This window comes from Carassius carassius, chromosome 46, assembly GCF_963082965.1.
Source record: "Carassius carassius chromosome 46, fCarCar2.1, whole genome shotgun sequence".
NCBI classification, from domain to species: Eukaryota; Metazoa; Chordata; class Actinopteri; order Cypriniformes; family Cyprinidae; genus Carassius; species Carassius carassius.
The window spans coordinates 17,089,110-17,113,907 of NC_081800.1; the positions used below are offsets into that span (position 1 = coordinate 17,089,110).

Here is a 24,798-nt window from a genome sequence, read left to right on the forward strand (position 1 = left end):
TACTGTTTTTGTTCTCTTGTTGACCTGACTGCTTCTATTGTTCTCATTTGTAAGTCGCTTTGGATAAAAGCGTCTGCTAAATGATTAAATGTAAATGTAATGTAAATGCAATGTAATGGAAAAAGCAAAATATTTTACTTTGTATTGTGATTTTACTCTGTACATTCGAGTGAAATGGCTTATTCAAAAACAAAATCGTAGGGCAGGGATCGGTTGTTGATTGAAAAAAACATACATATGAATAAAACATATGCAGTGATGAATCATTCACAATAAGACGCAATTGTAAAAACAGGGTGATTTTCCATTTCATGGCAATTTTAACCACTGAATTTGTTCCCTGATTCACATAATTTCTTAAACAATTCAATAGCACATGCACACACATCAAAGATCTAAAGCAATAAAAAGTTTACCAATCGGAATGATCTCAGCACAGAAAGACCTTCTACATCGGCCAACCCCAACTCCATTAAACTCAAGCTCACGATAAAGCCATCAAAAATATTCCAGCCTTCCTGGAAATAGTAGTATGGGTCCATTGCAACCAGTTTGGCAAACATTTCGGCAGTGAAGATACCAGTAAACACCTGGAAGAAAGGAAATAGAAGTTACACATACTGACAAACATACCACTTTGAGACAGACTTATTTAATTTTTTTTTCTCTCCAGAACATTACAAGAAAAATATATCTATATATTTTTGTTATAATTTCTTTTTCCTTTGTACGTGTAGATATATGTCATTGGTTCTATCCTTTGTATAAGCTACTATGTAATGTTGCTTTATTGTGGGCTTTGTTCACTAAAAAAAATCTCAATTTAACAAGCCTGACTAATTTATAAAAGCAATCCGATATCAACCAACTGACAAAAGACACATAAGCAGTGCAGTTATGACTTGCATTTTATCTATAACACACCAGCCCTTTCCTTTGCCACAAGACTCTGTGATGTTCAAAGTGTTAAACGGATCATCCTGCTGTCACAGCTGAAGGGTGCAGTTAATCACCCTGCAGGTGGGTAAACTGGGGGAGGGTACAAGGTGGCCTTGACTCCAGGAGGTCTGCCGCGTGTCTGCAGAGCCAGCAAACGTGAGTCACGCTGCCACCTGCACCACCACGACCTGCTCTGTCCCAGTACACCCCCGCTACCATGACAACAGAGCGCTCACAGGTGTAATGAAGTTCGAATACTTGCATTATCATATTACCATGTCAGCAAAGCTGAAATTTTATTGAGAGGCCTCAGTATTGCACGCACATGATTAACTACATAAGGCAGGTCATGTGACTTAGATAATCAAGATTTGTGGTTGGTGTATGACACTATACTGACAGAGTGGATTTATGACTCCTAATGGTCTCTGTATCACTTGGCAACATAATATAAAAAGCAATTTGGTTCATAAGTGGGAAAGATAATCTGTTCTTCTCTGCAATGTTTATAATTTTACAAGCATTAAACATCAACATCCTAGAACTGTGAAAACGCCACCATTTTAGAGAGGCTCATCGATAAGGCTACATGAAATATTTATGCTGGCTCTCTACCACCACACTCAGCCTGTAGCTTAGCACTGTCTCTACGCCAGGCATAAAAATGGCTTTGAGTGTTCCAACAACATCCCTGCAGAGACTACAAAAATATAAGCCGTGGGAGAGGGGCACCATTACATCAAGCAATGAAAGAATTCTTTATATTTTAATTCAAAATGTTTTTCTGGAGAGGCTAGGGAGAATTCTTACCAGGTTTCCAACACTCAGCACATGCTCAAAATTCTCCGTCATAGGGTAATGCTCCATGGCCATGAAGAGAGTATTCAGCACAATACAAATGGTGATAGCCAAGTCTACAAAAGGGTCCATCACAATCAGGTTCACAATCTCCTTAACCTTCATCCAAACAGGGCCGCAGTCCCAGATAAGAAACTTGTTGGCAAATTTGTACCAGCATGGTGGACAATTCCTCTGAGACTCTTCCAATTCTAAAAGTGAAGAATTAGAAGTATGGTAAAAATGGTAACAGATTTCCTTTTTTATTTTATTTTTTTGAAGAAATACATTCCTTAGGTTACAAAATATGGACATACCCTCAACCAATGTGTTTGTTAATGCACTCATGACACTGTTGGCTCGCTCCTTGCGCCCAAATGATGTGTTAAGCTGCTCTATGGAAACCATTAGAGAGCCTGAGAGCTTCTTCTTTATTTCAAGATCAGTGGTTGGCTGTCAAGAAATCAACACTGAGGTCAAACATTACTATCAACATTGCACCCCATGACTGGGGGGAAAAATATCTGCATCGCAGTGCTAGTTAGAGAAAGCTTGGTTAGGTGAACCAACTTGGTTATTTTCATTTGAATGCATTAAAGCGGAAACATGCTGGGCTCTCACAAAAGAGAAGGTAGGGTGGAGATTCATGGGTATTTGTCACTAGCATTCGTGCGATACATATTCCTAACATGAGCATGTGATTAACATGCTATATGTTTTCAAAATGTTCACTCATTTGGCAAATTGAAACAGCTAGCTATGTTTTTGTTTATGTTTTATAAAATATCCAATGCTGGAAAAGCTATGAATTGGTTAACTTATTGAAGTTTATCATATTATAAATCTACCATTGTTCTCTGCTCCCTTCCTCCTCTCACCTGGAGCCCCTGCATCTCCAGATTTTAGGAGATCCAGTCAGCATGCATCAGCATGCATTCATTCAAAGAAGTCAAGAGAATAAAATAATAAGTATCATGATCCATTAACCTCATGCTGAAGATTTGAAGCTGTACCAGACCTCTACAGGATTCATTAAGCTAGCAGACTACCATGCTAACTACAATGCTTCCATTATAATTACAGATCAAAACATTATGCTGATCAATGATAAAACCCACAATGTTCAAAAAAAAGAGAGAGAGAGAGAATATAAAAAGAGAACTGAAGTCTGGATGGTGGAAGTGGAATCACTTCATGGTTAATTCACAAATTCAATATAAATACAATTACAAATTAATTAAGTCAAGATATTAAGTTGACATTTATGTAAAAATAAATAAACTGATATGAAAAAAATGAAGAAAGATTGCTTGTGGGGTGAATGTGTAATGAGCAATGAATACTAATGCCTACTACTAAGACATACATTACCATTAAAAATGTTGGGGTCAGTAAGATTTTTTTTTAAAGAAATTAATACTTTTATACAGCAAAAATGCATTAAATTGATCAAAAGGGAAAATTAAAAACATTTATAATGCTACAAAATATTTGTGTTTCAAATAAATGCTGTTCAACTGATCTTATAGTCATCAAAGAATCCTGAATTAAAAATAATAATAATAATAATAATAATAATAATAATAATAATCATGGCTTCCATAAAGATATTAAGCAGCCCAACCATTTTCAATGCTGATAATAATAATAAAAAATGTTTAGTGTAGTACACCAAATCAGCACATGTGACACTGAATGCTGCTGAAAATCCAGTTTTGCCATTGCAGGAATAAACTGCATGAAATACATTAAAATAGAAAACAATTATTACAAATATTCTAATATTTCACAATATTACTGACTTAACATAAACATGAAAAAAATCTTTCCAACCTAAACGTTTGAATGGTAGTATATGAAAACCCAGTTTCATAAATCTTTAAATACTGAGGACTATATATAGTTAGCAGCTTGTTCACTAATTTCAAAGGAGGGCAGCATATCACACAGGCTTTGAAAGCAGTCCTCAACTGAAAGAGAGCTAATTTTAGAGTAAAGTCAAAATAACAATTTCACAAATGCATCAGAAAGAGAAAAAGAGCCAAACAGAGAGAGAGCCAAGGTTCAGGATAATACCCATGCCTAGACTGATCTACTCTTAGACTTCCTTACGCTGTCGTCAGTGGCTGCCTTATCTATTATCACCTCAGGCAGTAGGCGTCCGGCAGGCCCCGGCCCGATGAGGGAGACCACTCCATTGCAATCCACAGTGCTGTTGCGCTTGCCATAGTATCCAGTGTAGCTGCTGCGACGTGGGCTTAAGAACGAATCGCGCCTTTCGTCGTACTCCTCAACCGTGCTGTGCTCATCATCTGCAAACTCGTTCTCTGAGCCTCCGTCTTTACAGCGGCTGAAGATGCTGCTCTTACTGTTGCGTCTTGAAGGGAATGGTGAGCCTGGGATGCTGAGCAGAGACTGGAGGCAGGAAAGACAGACAGATTGAAAAGATGACATCTTTGGTTTCACACACTCTGCTCTTGACAGTCAATTAGGCACAGACATTAGGAATTTTTTCAATTACTTCTTAAATTCAACAGGGACACAAAATGGGTATTTTTTGTTTTTTCTTTCCCTAAAAGACCTTAAAAATAAATATGAAACAGTATATGAAAGAAATATAAAACCGTACAAAAAATTCATTTTAAGAAATAAAATGACCAAGCAAATATTTTTATTATTAATTTTTAAGTTAATCACTAACTACAAACTTGTAACAGTTTTTTCTGGTACAGTTTATTTATATATCTGTATTTATTTTCATTAATTTGATTATTAATTGTTCGAGTAATGTTTCATATTAACTATATATAATTTGTAATTATGGTGACAAGGATACAAAAATTTAATATATAAGAAGTTATTAGTTCTAAAATAAATAAAACAGTTGTGTGAATATTTTTCTATGGCATTTGTCTTTCACAGATCATTTGTTGTTTTAAAGACCTTATTTTGTACAAACAAACAAAAATATAAAAATCTGAAGTAATTCTTTACCTGGTTCATTATAGAACTCCTACGTCCTAAGCGGTTGTCAGGGAAACGGAATCTGCTCCTCCTGCTTCCATCATCCGATTCAGATTTGACTAACTTCTCACTGTCCCCTTTCTCCTTTTCCTGCTCTTTCTGCCGCCACTTTTTCTTGCGGTTGCGTCGTTCTTTAGCACTCTTAGAGCTGAGTTTAGACATCTCAGATGAGCTGCAGGACAAGTTCCCACCTCCATCACCATCATCCTCCACCACATCCTCAGAAACCGTCCCCGCTGATGTCGCCATGGCGTTCGCCTGCAGTCACAAAATGTATCGATCATTCATTCATCTAAATTAATCTGATTCAGTTTTGATCATAGTAACAAAATCTAATTTGAAATATATAAAATCCACAATTAGAAGTGAAAAATTAAAGGTAAAGCAACCACCAAATTGCATCATTACATTAAATACACCATAACACAGTTAAAATTTTAAAAAAAAATGACCGCCATTAAAACATTGCCTTACCTGCACCTCCTCCTGATGTTTCTTTAACTGTTCCAGCATGGCTTTAAACTCTGACTCCTTTCGCTCCGCTTCTTCCATAGTGGCCTGGTTCTGTTCCTCATATGCCATGGCCACCACAGCCAGGATCAGATTCACAAGGTAGAATGAGCCAACAAAGATAACCAGCACAAAGAAAATCATGTATGTTTTCCCCGCTGCTCTCAGGGTCTGTGGATGACAGACAGGGGACAGATCAGAAGCATCTTAAATTGCAGAGCATTCATACATCACTATAGAAAACGGTTTGTTTTCCACACACACAGACAGAAAAATTTCTAAAAACACATGAACAGAATTTTCAGGGATTTTATCCATACTACTTCACAACATACACATTTCAATTCACTATTCTCAGCCTCAGTTGCTTCAATTTGACCTACTTGTGCAAAAACTTAAAATATACAATACATATGAATGCTTTGTAATGCGATCTCATATGGCATTATAGTCCTTCATGTCCGCTGCAGTCTCAAAACTATTGCCATTTGAAAATCAACTGTGGTCGGGAGATATTTTTTCTATTTAGTGTCCAAACTCTGGAACAATCTAGCGTTGTTCGGGAGGAAGACACACACTGTCAGGTTAAATCTAGATTAAAGATCCATCTCTTCCATCTTGCATACACTTAACACACAATCAAATTTATATAATTCAAATCCATTAGAAGATTGTTAGGCTGCATTAATTAGGTCAACCGGAACAGGGAAACACTTCCCATAACATCCGATGTACTCTCTACATCGCAAGAAGAATGGCATTTACGATGATATTAGACTCTTTCATTATTCCGAGGTCACCGTAGCAACCAGATCCAGTCCGTATCCAGTCCAGATGGTGGATCAGCACCTAGAGACGACCTCTCCTGCACTGAATGTCAGGGGAGACCATGTAAACTAGATGAGCCCCAGAGACAGATCCCCTGTGAAGACCTTATCACCTTGAAGACCAATGGCACAAGACCACATGCCACCAGACAAGATTACTTAATTGGGATAGATATCCTGTGTTGCAGGCTGGAATTAAACCACGCTGTGCTGGTTTGATCTGGCCAGAGGAAAACTACCACCCCGACTGAGACTGGTTTCTCCCAATGTTTTTTCTCCATTGGGCTTGCTTAGTTGGGGATCCTTGACTGATTGGAAGCGCTACAGACACTATTGGAAGAGAGCTGAACTGGATGATGACATCAGTGATTCATCAATGAACTGACTTTAGCTGGAAAAATGACTTTTTTCTTCTTCTTTTTTTATGGACTTCTTGAATTATTGACAAACTATTTTCCTGTTTGACAATGTAAAGCTGCTTTGACACAATCAGTATTGTATAAAGTGCTACATAAATAAAGGTGACTTGACTTCACATACATTCATACATGTGTTCTTTTCAATTAATGCTGATTTATGCCTACATAACCTCTATGCACCTAAGGCTCTTTCTGACTAAATGAAAGGGCAATTTGTAATGTAACAAGCTTCAAAAAGTTTTAATCAGTAAAAAGAGGATTTTGAATTAAATAGTATGATACTTCACTGCAGCCGGGACAGGAAAAGTAAATCACAGATTTTAGGAGTGCTGAGATAAAAGATAGGGATTCTAGATGCCTATGCTTGTACCTACATGTAAGAGAACAGATTCAGCTAGGGCTCAGGTTATATTTAGTGTTCTACTATTAAGTCTTCTTGCTGTCCATTACTGCTTCTGATCCCAAAGGGTTTAGTGTGTTTGTGTGCATCCTGCAGAACGATAATTGTTTGCAGCCGCATAAATATTGTGCCTCATCCTAAACACTTCTTTGTGCATGCATTAAAGTTACAGTTAACGAAGCATATTAAACTTATGAAACTGCAACCAATTGCGACAAAATAACTGGTAATTACATATCCTTTTCTTTTCTTTATAAATGTAGTATTAAGTATAAAATTCATGAGGGGGGTACCTCAAGCAGTGAGTTTGTTTAATTTGCATGCCAAATGCAAATAATTAAATGCAACTATTTAATTGTGCAAAGGATCAGTATAATTTAGCCATTTTCATTTTATTTACATACACAAAAATGACTTATTTGCTCAGTAGCAAATTTCAGATTATGGAGAAAAAAAATCTTTAATTGGGACTGAAAGTGATGAAAGAGGAAAGAAGACCTCGCCCTTACCAGCATGTACAAGTTCTCCCAAAAGTCCTGCGTCATGAGGCGGAATAGAGCCAGGAAAGCCCAGCCAAAACTGTCAAAGCTGGTGTACCCATAGTTTGGATTGCGACCAGCCTTCATGCATGTGTAGCCTTCAGGACAGCGACTGAGAGGGGAAAAGAGCACACAACCCAATAATGACTTGGCACCAGTCTATGGATTAGCATACAATGTTTGTCAGAGAAGAATCTTAGTGAGATCTCAGTGAGTACGTGTAGTATATATTTTCTAAATGTCTATGTTATATAATTTATAGTTTTGGAATTATGATGTGAAGAAGAAGACACTCACCCTGAATCAGAGCTGTTTCCACATAGAAGAGCATCAAGCTGGTCCGGCAGGAAGTAGAAATTGGCTGATGACAAAAAGAGACAGAATGTTAACTAGACTTTTTTGTACTTTTCAAGCCATTCAAATCATGGCCAATACTGATAAGCAGATAACTGATAATTATTATATCATCCAATATTATAATTACATACAAAAATGTATACATTTTAAATAAAACACTAAAAATTAAACTCAATAATTTAAATGTTACAAGTGAATATGGGATTCACAACATTATAATGTACATGTATAAAAAAAATGCAGTAATAATAAAAAAAGTTATTAAATGATTAATTATTAAATATGAAATATAAAGTAATTAGAAATATACATGTAGTTATTATATTGGTTATTAAATATGATATGAAGTTAATTCTTTGTTTTTATTCAAGATTAACTAAAATGAGTGTTACATGGCAGCAAAAACAATGCAAACAAATATATTGTGCATCCCTAACTATTTTTGTAATTTGTGAGACAACTAAATAAAAGCTCACTATCATTCATGATGTACTCATCCCAGTTGAATGCATGGGTGCCATTGGCCTGGTATTTTTCTGTCATGTTGATGGGCCAGATGACACACTTGTGCCGCAGATTTCCCATGAAGAGCTGCAGACCAATGAGGGCAAAGACACTGAGGCAGAAAACGGTGAGGATCATCACATCTGACAGCTTCTTCACCGACTGGATCAAAGCGCCAACAATGGTCTTCAGACCTTTGAGATATTGAATATGCACACACATTCACGCCAAAATATGCACACACACACACACACACACACACAAAAGGAGCAGACAGTTGCATGTGTGTTCAAGTGCCAGAAGTGTATAAAAGGAGTCTCAAGGCATGATGTGAGGATTTCACTTTTTTTAGATGTGAGGCTATGTTGATCAAAAATAAAATAAACATTTTGTATACATATGTAGATCTTTGGTTTTCAACTGGTGGTGTGCAGGTATGAAATGCAAATGTAAATGTTATTTATATATTAAATATGTTACTTTTTAAAAGAGGGAGAGAACATTTTCCCTTTATCTTTAGTTGTTGATATTGTAGGCAAAGTATCCACTAAAACTCAAAAATCATCTTTTACTTGGTAGAATCTAGCCAATTTAGAGAGATGGCAACATGAACATGATGCTTGACATGTTTTTTGGGCCTAACGAGTTTTGTATGATAAATTACTGGCTGCCGAGAGTATGAAACTAATTTTGCATATTTGTAAATGTAAATCTGGCTACTGAAACAAATCCAGTTGAGAACCACTTAAGGGTGCACTTCAGCATAATTAATGTTTTTAATTGTTCATTATTAATTTTTCATAATATCATACCTTGATTCCTTATTTCAATTCAGAATGACAATGTATAAATAACAGAACCACCAAATACACTTTCTTTACACATATACTGCTTGGGAGCCATCCCCTCTTTTGGTCTATTCAGATGAATAATTTACTATTATGCACGTGGTTATAATAAATGCCCACAACAGATTATATATTATTTCAGTAAATGCAAAAATCAGTCGTGAAACATTTTATAATTCCAGAATTCCAAAATAGAAGTTTAAGGTTTTCAAAGGATAATCTTAAACAATAAAGGGAGGGCTCCCTCAAACAGTCTGACATCCAGTTGTCTAAAAATACTGCAGCACAACCGGAAGGCCATGACATAGGAAGAATAAAGCAAGCAGGGACAAGTGGGGTGAAGATTGCATGCAGGTCATTTCAGCTAGAAGGCTGAACAGAAACAAGTCCAGTTTAAAAATCTTCCAAGGCTCCACCAGATATGGTGAGCTACAGTAAATATCATCAGAACTGCCCTGACCGCTCCATAACTCCATCTGACTCTCTTAAATACAAAAGAGCTGCTTAACCTTCAAGACAGTAGACACTCAAATTAGTATTGATATGCTATAATCCTCTTGCCCATAAACCACACCAAAACATAAAAAAATCTTGCAGGGCACAGAGATTTGATGAGTAGGCTTTAGTTCATAGCCTTACTGAAAATAACACAGGATGACAATATGACTTGCAGTAAAATGTTGTCAGCTAAATAAATCCTGTTATTTCACTGAAAATTACTTGCATATGATACTAATGTGTCAAGACATTAAGCTAAAGGTCTGACGTTTATGCAAGGCCTCTGAAGGAAATAACAACAACTGCAAAGGCACAATAAAAAAAATAATTAACTCATCTGGCACAGCCAAAAAAACATTATTCCTTGACCATCTGCACTATTCTTCATTTATTTCCAGGTGCAATTTGTGAGTTTCATACAAAATAAAGGAAAAAAGTGAAGAAAAATGATTTGTCAATAAATAGTTAGATTAAAAAAATAAGGCAGCCAAGCACTTAGTAGGTTAATACTATAAAAGCAAGTGAATTCCAAAGCATCATGCAGTATAAAATATGTCCACAAACTAGGCTTGGCAGTCTTCATAAGCAAGTAACAAGTATATTCTTTGGGAACTCACTGAGAGTAATGCAATTTTCAATTTGTGGAATAAAACTTAGCTTGTTAAAAATATCTACTCTAGTGCTCTAAGGGCAGCGGCTAGTTTAAAAAGGTCTATTTGTTTCCTAAAATATATTAATCAGCAAAATGAATGTGTTCATACCATTATAGTTGGATTTTTGAGGCTAATAGACTGTGTTTTTTAGACTGTGAACCCCTGAAGCATACAAGCTCACACACTAAAATTAGCTTTTATCTAAAGTCCTTACTGTTAAAATCTGAAATAAAAACTGTAACACAAAGATCTGCTTTAGCAAGAGATTACAACAACAAACCTACAAATGCTACAGTAGCTTGAGTTCAACCAAGTTCAGGGTTTGTTCACAGAAACATTTATTGCCTATATGAAAGGTTACAGAGGTTCGGTTGTTAAGCTTTCTAATTTGCTCTAATCTGCTCCGAAGTTTCTAAAGGGACAAAAGGGTGTCGAAATCAAAGGACTCTGGAAATTGATCGTAGACTGCAAAGCCTATCAAAAATGTATAAGTACCATTTTTGATCATTTTGGAGATTGGAAAAAAGCAAATTAAATGGTCCTCTCCATTTAAAAAAAAAATTTGAATAGTAATAGTGGGTCATACTGAAAGTTAACCTCAGCATCAAAACTGCGTCTCACCTGGAATGACAGAGATAGTTTTCAATGCTCGGAGAACTCTGAATGTTCTCAGCGCAGATACATTCCCCAGGTCCACAAACTCTGTTACATATCTGAAATAAGGGAGGATCACACACAGACACCAATGACAACCACAAACACACCAAGAACACCACCACGCCAATGAACCACCAGGAGGTACGCCACTCACAGAGCCTGTCCACTACGGGGGGGAAGGAAGGAAAAGAAAACAAAGATACACACACGCACACCTAACACCGACCCCTCCCGCCCACACACTCTCTTACCTGGGATAACAGAAATTGTTTTCAATGCCCTCAGAACTCTGAACGTGCGCAGAGCTGAGACATTGCCTAGGTTTACAAACTCTGTTATATACCTGCAATGATCAGATCAAAATTACATGAAGACATGGTCATGACTTAGCACTCGATGACTTCCATATGCAATCTAAGAGGATCTGTTTCTTAAAAGGTTAAACAGCTTCTACAGGTGGTGGTAGTGTAGTCACAACACAAAGCAGAAATGCAATTTATTCAAATATTTGGATGACAAATATTTAAATTTCATTTCTAATTTCATAAAAAATAATAATAATAATTATTATTATTATTATTATTATTATTATTATTATTTATTGTTAATACAACAAATATTTTCTTTGTTGAAAGAAAATAAACATATAATGACAATATACATTAAATATATCTTTCAGATGTAATGTGTGGGCTAATCATGATTTTTATAATATAATAGAATTATTATATTGTGAAATATATAATATTAATTATTATTATTGTTAATAATAATAATAATAATAAAATATATTTGGCATTACAACACAAAACCTAATCTCCCACCCAAATAGCTTTCATAAACAAACATGTCCATATGGTGACAATATTATAAGATATACACTATATCTCAAATGAATATTTCTAGTATGTGCTGTATACAGAAAACAGTACAGATAAAAAAGAAAAAAAAATTATTAAACACAAATACAGTGAAAAATGGAGAATGAGAACTAGGAAGGCAGAAAGAGTCAGTGACAGAGAGTGAGAGAGAGTTTTCTGTGTGGGCTGCTGGGACTCATGTTGTTGGCAAATGGTTCTAAACACTGATTGGTAGGAACGATGAAAATTCTCAGAAGAGGTATATTCACAGAACAGCAGAGAGATGGGGAGATAAACAGTCACAAGGACAAATGCAGAGCTGTGAGGAACTGGACAAGACATAAGCAGAGCTGCCACATCCATAAAGATGCTACCTAAAAATTTTCATATGATTAAGAGACAGAATTTAAAAGCTGAAAATGTGTTATTTGTGTCCCCCACATACAGTAAAAGCTCAGTTTACAAACATCTTTACCAGTATTTCTTTTTGTCACCCATTATAAATAAGAATGAGGCAGAAAGTTGTTTTAAGCAAATGTGATAATTCTGACCAGTTAAATTACTTATTTTTTTATGATTTGATATTAACCTGAATGATAGCACACAAATCAGACAAGGTTCATAAATACATTAATGACAGAATACTTACGCCATTGAGATGACCATGAAATCCAGCCAGTTCCATGGATCTCTAAGGAATGTGAAATCATCTATACAGAATCCACGGGCAATGATTTTCACACCTGATTCAAATGTATAAATTCCAGTGAAGGTATACCTAAAGAAAAAAGCAAAAGTAACTGGATTAGAAACTGGAACTAAAATCTGCTCTATATTTTCAATAAGTGTATTTATTTAAATTTTGTGTGTCAATGGCTTGTTCTGAGGTAAGCTGTGGTTAGGATCAATACTTACTCTACTTGTTTGGACCACTCAGGAGGATTACTAAAAGTCATGAACACACAGTTGGTCAAAATCGTACACATGATGAACATGCTGAATACTGTGGGTATCAGTTAAGGAAATTCTGAGATATTACAGAACATTATAGAACAAAAAAAGCATTTTATTTCGTATTAATTAGTAAATATAAATATTAAGACATTCATCAATAACAGAGTGCCAAAGACAGACAGAAAATAGTGAATTTTAGTTAGTTGGAAAGCACTGCTAGAGCTAGGCAATACTTATATTTCAATATTTTATTTAGCTTTGTTACAATATTTGATATACTGTACATCTATCAAGTTCATTTACACAGTATATCATATACTGAATAAACATATAATACGGTAATGAATGAATTGTGAATATTCAATAAGCCCTAGCACTTATATCATAAAGAGTTTTCAGCTCATTTGTTTCATTTATGTAGGCAGTGTTTTTTTGTTTGAATTACAACTACATTAACCATCAAATGAGTCAAACAGTCCTCAGAGGAAAGGGCATAGCATTACACATCAAATCTTGGAGATACATGTTTTAAAATTTTTGTTTTCATTCAGCTCAATATTAACAGCAATGGCTCTGTCTGTACTTGTTTTATGAATGAGCAGCAAGTTAATGTGGCATGACTGACATCACAATCTGAATATATGGTCGAAGAGAAAGCCCATTTTTAAATTGTGCTATATTGTGCTATATTGGCCAATAGGGAGACTGCATCTGTGCGATATACTGTACATCCTTGGCCATGGGTTTCAGCATTAAAACAGGACACAATATGCTGAAAAACAGGCGAAGGAGCGCCACTATTTTCTCTCTATTTGGCATCTTTACTGTCAAACAAAACAGTTGCCGTGCATCTAAAATTCACACCTACACCCACACCCACTGATATGCTGTTACAGTCATGTATCACATACATTTAAAAAAGATGAAAAAGGATATGAATGTATCAAAATTTTAATCGCTATTCGCCTAGCGAGATTAAAAGGGCTTATCATGTACAAGGAAGGTGTGGCACTAAATCGGAAGATTGTTTTCCCTTTATTTAGGACTATAAATGTCTGTGGAGAGGGAAAAAAGAGAACAAGCCAGAGAGAAGACAAAGACAGAACAAAGAAAAAGAGAAACACTAGATTAGTTACAAGCAGGGAGAGTATTATAGAGCAATTTTCAATGAAATAATTTGGCCAACAATGAAAAATCCATCATCAAATTCTGCTGTTTCTAAACAGAAGCGTAAGAGTTTCGGTTCTGCCTACTGGACTGGGTTATCAATGAGTTGTTTGTTCTTTTTTGGTGACACTCATGGGTGTTTTATTAAATTACAATGTGCTGCCATTGTATTGAATTCACCCAACTAGATATTCATTCAATTAAATCCTTCTGTTTTCTGCCAAAAGCTGGAAAAAAATCATAAAGGTTAGCAATGACATGAAGGTGAGACAATGTTGACATTTTCATTTCATTTCATTTCATTATTAACCATTTAAGTACCCAATAATTAACAATATTAAAGTGTACTATGAAAGTGAAACTGTACTGAGTTTTGTAACTTTAATATACAATATAATTTACCACCAAAACAGAAAATGATCTTCCGTGAGCTGTGAATAAACACAATTTGCTGAAAAACACAATTACACAATTTACTACATGCTTTCTGTCCTCTGATTGATATTTCATTTCAAACTTTTAGCAGAATTCTAAAAGGTTCATACACATCTTAATACGTATACTGTATGTGCATATTTATGCAAGTCTGCTATACTGTTATAAAAATGTCACTGATTTACATTACAAGCCACATTTTTCATCATAACATATCCACCAAACTACATATTTCTGTTCACTTTGGGCCTCTGAATGAAGTAGAAATAAAATCCTGATGTCTAAAATAAGACAAAACTTAGAACACATATGCAAACTTTTTGATTAAATATTTTATCTAAAGGATCAATAAACTCTTTGATTTAAATATATATGTATACAGTACTTGTGCAAAAGTCTTGGGCCACTAGTATTTTCACCAACAAAAAATGGATTTAAGTCAGTTATTTCTATCATTTGCTGTAGTATGTCAGCAGTAAATATCAGTTTACATTTCACATTTTGTAATAATCCAGTGAGATTTTTGTTTGGACAAGGAGTCTGACAGCAGCCAGTGCTCCACACAGAGATCTGATCTCACCATCATCCAGTCTGTCTAGAATAACATAAAGAAACAGAACAAACTAAGACAGAATCAATCCAGACGAACTGTGCCAATATCTCCAAGGCACTTTAAGAAACCTACCTGCAAAGCTACATGAAAAACAATGTGCAAGTGCACCTAGGACAAAATCTTTTTTAACGCATAGTGTGGTCACACCAAATGTTGATTTAATTTAGTTAAGTTAATAGAAGTTTATTCATCTATGTATGGCATTATTTTGTATATTGGTTTTACCCGGATACCTCACTTCTCACTACTGACTGAAACTGAGAAGTCTGAATTTATATTAGACTATTAACAAGTCAGTGTAAGCTCACCAGCCTTTCAGTAGACAGCCTCACAACTGTTTGAATAAAACATGCTCGCTACCATTAATGTTTCATGGGAGTGCACCCCTGCACTTCCTTTTACATGCTTAAGTTTAGTGAAACACTGAGAAACCCTCTTCAGCACCACGGAGAGCGCCAATCAATGCAGTCCTGTTTCATCATCTGCACCATACATGTAGAAACTCCTCCAATGAATATATATATATACATATATGTCCATAATTTGGTCCACAATTACACATTAGGTTAAAAACACCTTCTGAATATGTAACTAAAGATGTAGAAGAGAAGGATCTATTTGGGTCAGACTGAATCAGGCCACCATGTAAACCACATATTGAGACCTCTCTCTCTCTTCCTTCGGCTTGCTCCCTTTAATCAGTGGTCGCCACACCGGAGTGATCTGCACAACTGACTTGACATGTTTAACTCTGGATAAACCACATACTGAGACCTGCTTAGTCAAAAAATTATTTGCTCACTGCTCAGCAACCCCAACAGTGTGCAAGACATCACACTTTGTTCAAAACAGGAGAATAATCATTCAAACCATCAGCCCATACTCAGCCACATATGAAATATGAGATGAAAAAATAATGCAGAAGTGGTGCATATATGAACAAAAATACATTTACCCTTACTCAGTATTCGCTTGCTATAGTACAGGCGCACACACAAGACAAGTGCATGTGGGTTTCCTTTTTTAATGCATGACAGGCTGCACAGCTACTGAAAATTTCATAATCTAGAATGGAGAAGCAAAAAGACACGGAGAGATAAAGAGACAGATAAAGACAGCCCAGAGAGGAATGAGTAAGCAGTGAGAAGAGGGGAGGAAGATAGAGAGAGAATATGGCAACAAGAAAGAGAAATTTAGCAAATAGTAAATAAAAAAATCCAAGAAAGCAGAATCTAAAAAAGCTGTAAAATTGGACCCTGCCTCGCTACTGAATTAAATGTCCTTCAAATCAGCAGCTACAATAAAAAAAGAAATAAGACGGAAAATAACTTGTGCCTTTTCTTTGGCCTTTAATTTTTTTACAAGCAATCCCGCGGGTATTAAAGGCGTGGTTTACTGTTTTCTTCTAGGCTTGATTGTGTTTATGGGGTGCAGCATTAACATGCATTAAGCATTAACTAACATGTTAATGCCTCGTTTTTGTTTTTAAAAAACACATTATTTTTCACATAATTTACCTTTATTTCACACAGCTCTTTCCCTTTTCTGAGAAAGGTGCTGATCAGTTCCTGCTTTTATGAAGCCCCTCCCTCAGAAATAGGTGATGGGCTCTGATTGGTTAGCTAGCCCAGTGTGTTGTGATTGGCTAAACCGCCTCTAGTGCACATCTAAACGTGCCGCCCCTCACCTCAGCGGCATGTGGAGCACAACCGGAGCGGTTGTATTGAAAATGAAAGAAAGGGAAAGTTGTGACATTGGCCAAGTATGGTAACCCATACTCGGAATCGGTATCACACACCCGGGGCAGTGGGCAGCTATATATGCTGCCCAGGGAGCAACTGGGGGCTCAGTGCCTTGCTCAAGGGCACTTCAGCCATGGGTATTGAGGGTGGAAGAGAGCACTGTTCATTAACCCCCCACCTACAACTCTTAGATACACATTTATTTGTAAATGCTAGCTTTTTATGTTAGCTTTAAATATACAGTTTTATCCTGATTAAAGCTTTAATACAGTACGGCAACTGCATGTGTGTCCATGTTTAATGCTTGTCATAGCTATGTGAAAATAAGTGTATAATTGGAACAATTCATTGTTGGAGCTGAGCTTAGAGAAAGGGAGAGAAAGAAAGAGAGAGAGATCGTGTGCAGAGCAGGGGACTCAAGGAACAGTTTTGAACTTGTGAATCCATTATTATCGTTAGTAGACAGAATCGCGATTTATACAGGTTTTGGTCATATAATTATGACCAATGCATTATGATTGTGTAGCCTACAGAACTAGACTGAGAGACCATTTAAAGGCCTTTGCATGTTTTTCGAGTTAATTAGCTGATTAGAGTGTGGCACCAGGTGTCTTCAATATTGAACCTTTTCACAATATTCTAATTTTCTGAGGAGCTGAATTTGGGATTTTCCTTAGTTGTCAGTCATAATCATCAAAATTAAAAGAAATTAACATCTGAAATATATCAGTCTGTGTGTAATGAATGAACATAATATACAAGTTTCCCTTTTTGAATGGAATTAGTGAAATAAATAAATTTTTTGATGATATTCTAATTATATGACCAGCACCTGTATATGAATAGATTTTTACATGTACCTCTATTTTTCTTTTCCCCTTTTCTAAAGCAGTGCAGCATGGCCTCGTCCCATTTGCTGCCTTTTCACGAGGGCGGGGTTTATCTGAGTTTGTTAAGTCACGAACCTGGGAAGTAACTTGCTGTAGTCCCTACCAGGCTTTTGTAGCCCAGTGAAATCTCAATCAACCACCCCTTTAAAGAACTTTGTTTTTCTACCTCCACAAGTGCATCTACAGTATTATGTTGCCTTGTTTATCTAAAATAGCCCTTTTCTTTGTTTTTAATCTAGCCAAAAAGCTAGACTGTGTTGACTGTGAAACACGGTAGACTTAAATTATATACGTACATTTATTGTGAAATTACTACATTTCCATGTCGATCCATGTTCATCTTTAATTCAGTGCGTGCAGCACAGCAAAAATAGACTCGTGCATAAACCATAGCTGCACTGCTGCAGACACGCCACTACTGGAAAGCAATGACGGACCACAACTGCGTGCAGTGTGAATGCTCTAATCCATTAACATGGTGTGCATAAAAAAACAAAACACAATGCATACGCACTTTGACAAATGACAAAATGATGTCATTAATAACTCACCCTCATGTTGTTCCAAACCCGTAAGACCTCAGTTTATCTTCGGAACACAGTTTAAGATATTTTAGATTTAGTCCGAGAGCTCTCAGTCCCTCCATTGAAACTGTGTGTACGGTATACTGTCCATGTCCAGAAAGGTAAGAAAAACATAATCAAAGTAGTCCATTTGACATCAGAGGGTCAGTTAGAATTTTTTGAAGCATCGAAAATACATTTTGGTCCAAAAATAGCAAAAACTACGACTTTATTCATCATTGTCTTCTCTTCCGTGTCTGTTGTGAGAGAGTTCAAAACACAACTGTTTAGTGATATCCGGTTCGCAAACAAATCATTCGATGTAACCGGATCTTCTTGAACCAGTTCACCAAATCAGACTGAATCGTTTAAAAAATGGTTTGCGTCTCCAATAAGCATTAATCCGCGAATGACTTCAGCTGTTAACTTTTTTAATGTGACTGACACTCCCTCGGAGTTAAAACAAACCAATATCCGGGAGTAATTAATGTACTCAAACAGTACACTGACTGAACTGCTGTGAAGAGAGAACTGAAGATGAACGCCGAGCCGAGCCAGATAACGAACAAAAGATTGACTCGTTCTCAATTATCAAAATTGTTAAAGAGGAAGTTTGATTATGATTTCACTTTTTTTACTTTAGTTAGTGTGTAATGTTGCTGTTAGAGTATAAACAACGTCTGCAATGTTACGACACTCAAAATTCAATGCAAAGGAAGATATTTTCTTTTAAAGAAATCAATAAAGAGACGTTTCCAGACCACATGCACTAGGCAGTTAACGAATCACAACACACTGGGCCAGATATTTCCAGTCTGAGCCCGATTGTATATTTCTGAGGGAAGGGATTCATACATAGAACCAGGATTGTCCATCCAGGATTGTCCTCTTGTCCCAGGAGCCCTGGAGCTGTTACGGGGAGCTAGCATCTACAACTACTCCATCCAGCCATCTTTGTCAACCTGATTGAGTTGTCCATTGATGACCAGATCGTGGAAGCCACGCAGTGTCCTGAGGGACAGATTTATGTGCCAACTCATCTCTGTCTGTCCTCTCGTGGACTCAGCACATACATCACAGGGCTCTGGACACCCAGGTGGCCAGCAAACCCTCTCGCTCATCAGCAATTGCTACTGGTGGCCCAATATGGCCCAGGACGTCTCCCGGTTCATCCAAGGTTGCTAAGTCTGTGCCATATCCAAGGTCCACCTTCCTGTACCTAAAAGGCCATGGTCACACATCGAAATTTATTTCATCACAGACTTACATTCTTCGGATTCTCACACAAGTGTCTTCGTTATGTAGACTGCTTCTCCAAAGTGTGCAAGCTGATTGTTTTGAAACTGCTGAAACCCTCTTCCAGCAAGTCTTTCAGCATTTTGGGATACCCAGAGATACTGTCTCTAAACATGGCCCTCAATTCATCTCACGAGTGTGGAACGCCTTCTTCACAGTCAGCTGGACATTGGGATATCATCCACAGTCCAAAGGACAGACTGAATGGAAGATAAAAGAAATCGGGAGATACCTGTGGTCATACTATCATGAACATCAAAAAAGCTGGATCCGTTAACTTGTCTGGTCAGGTGAGCCTTCTGATGTTCCAGCTGTCAAACCATTGGTTCCAGGAGAGTAAGAGGTTTGGGACTCAGCTCACATACTCCTGCAGAGGGCAGTTCGGAAACACAAGAGTCAAGCCAATGCTAGAAGATCAGCAACACCCCAGCACCATCCAGGGCAGAAGGTCTGGCCCTCAACCAGGGACATCTGTCTTCGACTGCATTGTCGCAAACTGAGTACCCTCTATGTTGGTCCATTCACAATTCAGAGGCAGATCAACAAATCACATACAGGCTAAACCTTCCTTCTCACAAAATAATCTCCTTCTTTCCATGTATCCCTGTTGAAACCATATGCTGATCCTCTGCTTCCTACCTCTGCATGGTTTGGTGCTGATGACATGCCTCCTCCTCGTCCTCCTCCTCCAATGAGTCTAGGGCGGTCACCTAGAGTACCTCGTACACTGGGATGGGTTCCGCCAGAAGAAACATCTTGGGTTGCCAGTGATGACATACTAGACCCATCTCTGCTATGTGAATTCCACTCATCGGGAGCTGACTGTGAAGGGAGGTGGGGGAGTACTGTCACAGAGTCAACAACCTGCAAAGCACCAGACCCCTACAGATCACCGACACTTGTCATATCCAATTAGCACAGACTATATTAACCACTCACCTTAGTTCACATTTGTCTGGTCTTGTTGTTTTGTACTGAATTACATGTATTTTTTATTATGTTTTTTGTTCTGTTGTGGTCATTCTTCTGCATTGTGGAGCTTCTGTCATGAAAACAAATTCTTCATATGTGTAAACATACTTGGCAATAAAGCTCATTCTGATTCTGATTCTGAATGCTACCCGACCAATTACCTGCATGGACTTACCTTCTTCCATTCTATCTTAGTATTGCCCTGTTGACCAATCACTCACCTGCTATCCATGTGTATCTGTCAAAACCTGCACTAAACCTGTTGTTTAAATTACCTTGTTGCATGCTTCTGACATGATAGGTAAAAATGTATAGCCTGAAAGCGTCTGCTAAATGCATAAATTTAATTTAACTTAATTTATATGACAGAAGGACAATGAGAGCTTACAAAAGAGAGAGAGAAAAAAAATGATAAAAAAAAACGTTATAAGAAAAAGAAAAAAAGATGCTGGTGAGGCACTGACCAGACTTTTGGAAGACACATAGAGAGGAGAGAAACATGAAGAAATGACAGAGAAGGTAACTAAGCGTGACAAGCAAAGCAGCAACTGGTGAATAAAATGTATAGCCAATAATTCAGCATCTGCCATACCAAGAGAATCTTATGACATAATCCAAGGCCAAACTCTCTTCATTCTAAAACATTTAATTTCATACATTATAAAATATTTCAAACATCTACAGTGAGCTTCACTTTAACATTTGTGATTTAATTATGTTTATTGAAATTAAGAGAATGACTGTTTTGTATTTCTCTTTATAAAGCACAGAGAATGTACAGGCAAGTTCCTGCTTTTAGCCAGTATATAGCATATGTACTGAGGTATCTAGCTAACAGAAATAAATTAGATGCCTACATTATAAGTATTTATAAGATGTTGAGAGTGTGGAGGCTTTGAGCAGATGTGAGGGAGGAGTGAGATGGCCATTATACTGAATCTGTGCATGACCCTACCATCCCCAGCCCCACAACCAGCCCAGACAAGCCCACTCTTGAGTGCTGTGTCATCACAGGGGAAAGCAATGGTGCTACATGGCATATTTTGAAGAGCACTTCTAAGATTTCTGACTCCATATGGAACTTTGCCTCTCCTTCTCCTTTCAAACAGTCAGAGCACAAACCTCAAATCAAGAATGTGTATAAAAAAACGGTAAAATTTGAAAACCTTGAATTTAAAATGGTGCAGTGCTCAAGCAAAATAATAAAATAAAAATCTAATTAAATGAAATATAATAATATTAATAATATTAATAATACAATAAAACTGATAGAATACAATAGAAACAATAGAAACACAATAAATATATTATTATTAGAATTTTAAAATTTACGTAAAATTTACGCATTTTTACGGAGAACTGTTTCCTGAACCTGGGAGAGTAACCTACAATTCCATTTGTTCTGACCTGTAAGTATTTTTTTGCATATTTAAAGAGTTTGCCACTGATGATTCAAAAGTGAGTTTTGAGCAGTGTAGAGTAAGTTAACGCTTGTTGTTTGTCATTTCTTCAATCACAAATGTAGACATGGTTTCATGTTTATGCAGCATGATGCAATGCATAAAAAGACAGTATATGTCATTATTATCAGCAATTATGTCCCCACTGGATGCAACAAAAGCCTAGTTTGTAATAGTTTTATCAGCTTTGTCTCCTCACACTGGGACAAAGCATCACAATATGGTAGGGGGCATAACATTTCCGTCACACGCTTGAGGAATTCGGCCAAGCACAATGCACTGGATAGCTGGCCAATCACCATATACTTTGGTTTTCAGAACGATGAGCTTTGTAAAAATCGATGCGTTTCAGAAAGATGGGGCATAGAGGAGAAACAATAATGTACAGTATGTGAGAAATTTTGTGAAAAAAATATGGAAACTTTTTTGATACTTAAACCGCATAAACACATTTCATTATACCCAAAATAATGTTATTTTTTAGCAACGTCATATAACACCTTTAAGGAACGAGGAGGATGTAGATCCAACATGTCCTACTTGGGTAAATCCTGTTAAGCCTCTCCATCTCACAATTGATTTGTTTTCAACATACTGTATAACCAACTCCTTGAATCATCTGTGTGGGGGACTCAGGGTTCATCAGCTGCTCCTGTAGCAAAGCTTCCTAGGCTAATTGCTTCTGTGTCGCAGGTCTGGATTTAAATGCTGCCAGCTCCCATTTCTCAGCTGATTTTACACTATGAAGAGAGCTACCCTGAGCCTCAAGAATCAGGTTTCACTACTGCTGTAGGCTGCAAGTCGAGCCTAACGTGAGGAAACAAAAGGACAATGGGATGCAGGGAGATCTGATCCCGATGCTGGCAAAGCATTCAATCAAAGAGCCATTAAATCCTTGAGATTGCAGAGCTAAAATATGTCTATGGCATGTGCATGAAAATGCAATGCAGAGACACATCTAAATATTAAAAAAAATTATAATATAAAGTCTAAAGTAAGCGATTGTTACAATCGTTTAAACGGCATTTCACATTCGCTCCTCCGTGCGGTTTTCATCAGGAGACTGAAACCTCCTTCCTGTGCATGGAGCAGGCAGTTACATAAAAGACAGCGTGTGCTGCATGAGAGGGAGGCAGAGGAATGAGACAGAGGGAGAGAGCAAGAGAGGGAGGCAGGGAAACGTTTCTACACATGCACACATTAACAGACATTAACGCCCAAACGAGTCTGTTCATTATTTAGTAATGTCCAGTGTGGCAAACACTGCTGAAGGCTCACTACTGCACTTAGCGCCAAGCCAAACAGGAATGCAGAGTTGAGCTCTGGGCTGAGCTCTCAGACAGAAAAGATGACCTCATCTTCCACCCATAGGCTACATCTCATAACCACAACTTGCTCCTGAAAGTCTGTTTGTGGACTAGCTTGCATCTGATATTGCTCATTTGCAAAATCAAAAATGAGCCACTGTGTTTTATGACTGGTAACATATCAAGTAACTTTACATTTATTTAATTCTCTTAGAGCATGTGTTTTTATAATATTTACAACATTTTCACCATAAATTACATTATCAGCATAACATTTTTAATGAAAGGTTTAACTGAAAATTGTCAATTTTAAAATGTGGTGTTTGGTTTTTACTCCACAAGATAGTGAAGAACCTTTAGCATGATTTGTGAATGATCCAAAGAGCATCTTGAGCATCAATGGAAGCTCAGAAGTTCAGACTTTTAACAATTTCATATTCACGTTACATCATAGTCAAAATTTTTGGATAAATGGAAGTCACTTTTATTCACAGTTTTTCTCTCTTCACTTACACATAGCAACACCAAAGACTACCAGACAAGTGGCACCAAAAAAACTAAATTACAGGCCATCTTTAATTAGGCCTAACTCTCTTACCACTGTCCCACTACACAGAGAGTTGTTCTAATATGGTGCACTGTTCTTTTAAATGCACTGGAGCGTTTCTTTTCTAAAGGATTATTGCTGGAACAATTAAAACAAGTCTGTCAGCTGGAACCATAAAGCTTCAGCAGACCACTGCTGACCTCCTCTCCAAAACTTTTTAAAGCATCATTTCATTCACAATCTACAACATACATAAACCACAAACAAATTCTTCAGCATTGTAGCAGATTATAGGCGGAAGTTATTTATATTGGCATGTTTACCAAATAAACCCTACAGTTTCACCATCAGGGTTTTCTATATAAGAAAATAAAAATAAATGACCTGAAAAGGCTGGTAAAAAAACACATCAGCTTCTTCACATCTATAATGATCCATAGTGCACTGCTTAGAATATAATGTGTGAAGGCCAGCATATGAATAGACATGATGACACACTCACTTTCTTATTCACGTAGAAAGGATCGAGATCCTCCAATGGTGTTGCCACCATGCCAGGAGGGATGTCCCCATAAATGAAGGGCAGACTCTTGCCTGCCTCCAGGTCACCATTAGGCTTGGGCTTGTTCTCATCATCATCGTCGCGGTAGCTGCTGTCTGGTTTAGGTGGCGGTTTGGCTTTCTCCTCAGCAATGCGCTTCTCGATTTCACACAGAGATTCCCTGGTAAAGTATTTGAAGCTGTCAGGTCCTGGCGGTGCAGCAAGGGGTGCAGCCATGTTTTCATCCTGCAGCAACTTCTTCTCTTGTTATGTACACTACTCTGCAGCCAGTTCTATGTTGGGAAGAAAAAAGGACATTACTGGACAACTAGGCTCACACAGTCAGAATTATATAGTACTCTTGTCCAAACTGCAACTTGTTCTGGCCCAAAAGTGGATACCTGTAAAGCAACTGACATGAACCTGGTGTACCCTTACC

General features: G+C 37.1%; 1 protein-coding gene across 5 annotated transcripts in view; it reads right to left on the minus strand.

The window, feature by feature from the left end:
• The window catches only part of LOC132129356 (sodium channel protein type 8 subunit alpha-like), a 54,521-nt gene that overhangs the window by 24,868 nt on the left and 4,855 nt on the right, over positions 1-24,798 (minus strand). For 2 of the 5 annotated variants that reach the window (XM_059540915.1, XM_059540917.1), the window contains exons 2-15: positions 24,321-24,652; positions 13,762-13,881; positions 12,788-12,876; positions 12,522-12,650; positions 10,977-11,068; positions 8,329-8,550; positions 7,793-7,856; positions 7,466-7,607; positions 5,275-5,481; positions 4,771-5,058; positions 3,889-4,191; positions 2,094-2,229; positions 1,750-1,988; positions 417-590 (exon numbers count right to left, since the gene is read on the minus strand). In XM_059540915.1, coding sequence (XP_059396898.1) covers positions 417-590; positions 1,750-1,988; positions 2,094-2,229; positions 3,889-4,191; positions 4,771-5,058; positions 5,275-5,481; positions 7,466-7,607; positions 7,793-7,856; positions 8,329-8,550; positions 10,977-11,068; positions 12,522-12,650; positions 12,788-12,876; positions 13,762-13,881; positions 24,321-24,596 — 2,481 coding nt within the window. In that variant the 5' untranslated portion in view covers positions 24,597-24,652. Of the gene's footprint in view, positions 1-416; positions 591-1,749; positions 1,989-2,093; positions 2,230-3,888; positions 4,192-4,770; positions 5,059-5,274; positions 5,482-7,465; positions 7,608-7,792; positions 7,857-8,328; positions 8,551-10,976; positions 11,069-11,263; positions 11,356-12,521; positions 12,651-12,787; positions 12,877-13,761; positions 13,882-24,320; positions 24,653-24,798 lie in introns of all 5 variants that reach the window. The other 3 variants (XM_059540916.1, XM_059540918.1, XM_059540919.1) reach the window with 3 other exon arrangements.